The sequence below is a fragment of the Salpingoeca rosetta genome (genome assembly GCF_000188695.1).
Source record: "Salpingoeca rosetta unplaced genomic scaffold supercont1.18, whole genome shotgun sequence".
NCBI classification, from domain to species: Eukaryota; class Choanoflagellata; order Craspedida; family Salpingoecidae; genus Salpingoeca; species Salpingoeca rosetta.
In genome coordinates, this window is record NW_004754916.1 from 671,339 (window position 1) to 674,001 (window position 2,663).

Here is a 2,663-nt window from a genome sequence, read left to right on the forward strand (position 1 = left end):
GTGGTGGTGGTGTGTGTGTGTGTGTGTGTGTGTGTGTGTGTGTGTGTGTGTGTGTGTGTGTGTGTGTGTGTGTGTGTGTGTGTGTGTGTTGCTTGTTTGGCTACATCTGCAGGCGCTTCACACTCACATGCGCACAATTCCACGTTCCACCACAGCCCCACACCTCGCCCGTGTCCACTGTTCCGATCTCGCGCTCTGCTGCCAGCGCTGCGCGATTTGGCCACAAAGTCCTCGTCCGCGCCCTCCTCTCGGCAATGCACCAACCAACCAAAGGTGCGAGCGTGTATGTGTGTGTGTGTGTGTTTGTTTGTTTGTTTGTTTGTGTGTGTGTGTGTGTGTGTGTTTGTTTGTGTGTGCGTGTGTGTGTGCGTGTCGGTGCGCCCACCCGCCCTTCAGTCAGTCTGTCTGTCTACCTCTCAATGTAATTTTGATGGTGTTCAACCGGCCGTGGCTGGTTTGCCCGTTTGTGATGAGGCTCAGAACAGTGTATGATCATCTCATCTTTGGCGTCTGCCCATCTCCATCTGTGTGTATGTGTGCGTGTGTGTGTGTGTGTTCATCAAGACGAGTACACCCTGCCGGCGGATGCGAGCGATCATCTCGCCCGTGATGACGTGTATGCAAAGGTCAGCAGTGCGGTGGGCGCGTCCTGAATGCTGTTGTGCTGCTACTGCGCTGCGACCTATTTACTGCGCGCACGCATCATGTATACGTCCCACACCCATTCGTGACCACCTTGCACAACATGTCCTCATCGTCATTATTGCAGACACGTGCGCTGCTTGCGCTGCTGCCGCCGTCAACACATCGTCAGCTCACGGCTGCTCCGTCCATCGCCCACCGCTGCCTCGCCGCCTGCCACGTACGTTGCCGTGCATGCAGCAATTGCATGCGCTGTGGCATGGATTGGCCTTTGCTTGACTCGTAAACAGCAGTGTCTTGCGCAATTGCTCGCTAGCTTGTGCTCACTATTTTAATGCTTGTGTGTGTTTGTGGCGTGGATCGTCATGTCAGGCGTTTGGCGACGCGTGGGCGGCCTCGTTCTGGCGCCTCGTGCTGTGCACACCGCCATCGCACAACGCAGTGGGAAGCAGTCAGGAGCAGCAAGGTGGTGGGCTGGACCTGTTGTCCCTCGAAGAAGGAAATGCGACCTTGCAGCAAAGCAGTGGCGTCACAACAGCGGACGCAGCGGGCAGCCATAATCATGGCGATGAAGCTGACGGTGATGGAAAGGATGAGACAAAGGAGCAACAACACCAGCAGGAACAGCAAGATAACGAAGGCGAAGACGATGAAGAGGAGGATGTGCACGACAGCGCGGACACGGCGCGGCAGCTTCCCGTTGAGTTTGGATCTCTTCGCTCCACGAGTGCTCTTCGCACGCGCAATCGCCGCAGCCTTCATCTCTATCACGACCTACACCTGCAGCAGCCGTGAGTGTCGTCGCTGCTGCGTGGTGGTGGTGGTGGTGGTGGTGGTGTGTGCGTGCGTGCGTGCGTGTGTGGGTGCGTGCGTGCGTGTGCATATCTGTGTATCTGTGTGATTATGTGTGTGTGTGTGTGTGTGTGTGTGTGTGTGTGTGTGTGTGTGTACGCTTCTCTCTCACACAAACGCACACACACAAACGCACACACAAACATGCACAAACACACACAAACATGCACACAACACAGGACCGCCGCCACAATACGGTGCAAACGTCACTGAAAAACATTCGGCGCGTGGCGTTCGCGCCGTCGCCAACAGGCCTCCGGTGCCTCGTCATCGGTGACGAAGGTGACACCATTTGTGCATGTGTATGTGTATGTGGGTGTATACGTGTGTGTGTGTGTGTGTGTGTGTGTGTGTGTGTGTGTGTGTGTGTGTGTGTGTGTGTGTGTGTGTGTGTTGTGCATTGTGTATGCCCCTGCAGGTGTGTGCCCTTGCCCACTGTCTGTGCATCGCCTTCCCGCTTTGTTTGCGTTGCGCACGCCGGCGTTCACAGCATGCCTTGGCTTGGCTGCACCACGTGCCAGGATGTGCCGTCATCCACCCCGACCTCAGCGTTGTCGAGCGCGTGCGCGACAGATCGCACTTGCACAAGGTGGGCGGCATGTGCAGCAGCCACTCATGATGATGATGATGACGATGACGATGATGATGATGATGATGATGATGATGATGATGATGATGTGCGGCCAGTTCTGCTGTGGGTAGCGGCATGTAGTTTTGGCTCTGTTGTGTGTGCATGTACGTCTGCTAGTTTGGTAGTTTGGTTTCGGAGTTGGATATTGCGTTGTTGAATGAAATTGTGCGAGGTCACGGCGGTTACTGACCATGTGACGACATGCATGACTGTGTTGCATCACCACCTCTGCATCAAAGATTGAGGACGCTGCGTGGTTGAGTGACGACCGACTGCTCGTGTCGATGGACAATGGCATGATCCAGACCTTCACAGCCTCCCTCAAAGTGTGTGGGAGGTGCTGTTGTGTGTGTGTGTGTGTGTGTGTGTGTGTGTGTGTGTGTGTGTGTGTGTGTGTGTGTGTGTGTGTGTGTGTGTGTTCGAGCTTGAGCGAGAGAAAGGTCTAGGTTATTATGGCTTATCTAATCCCTCTTCTCGTACGCTACCGCTCGATATCCCACAGTCTCTTATATCTGACAGCAAGAAAGGAGAGATCGTA

At 54.9% G+C, this 2,663-nt stretch overlaps 1 protein-coding gene across 1 annotated transcript in view; it reads left to right on the forward strand.

Moving 5' to 3' along the window:
- The window catches only part of PTSG_06568 (uncharacterized protein), an 8,729-nt gene that overhangs the window by 4,009 nt on the left and 2,057 nt on the right, over positions 1 to 2,663 (forward strand). The window contains exons 12-18 of the mRNA XM_004991893.1: positions 156 to 273; positions 565 to 626; positions 770 to 862; positions 1,015 to 1,369; positions 1,747 to 1,776; positions 2,016 to 2,083; positions 2,365 to 2,451. Coding sequence (XP_004991950.1) covers positions 156 to 273; positions 565 to 626; positions 770 to 862; positions 1,015 to 1,369; positions 1,747 to 1,776; positions 2,016 to 2,083; positions 2,365 to 2,451 — 813 coding nt within the window. The remainder of the gene's footprint in view (positions 1 to 155; positions 274 to 564; positions 627 to 769; positions 863 to 1,014; positions 1,370 to 1,746; positions 1,777 to 2,015; positions 2,084 to 2,364; positions 2,452 to 2,663) is intronic.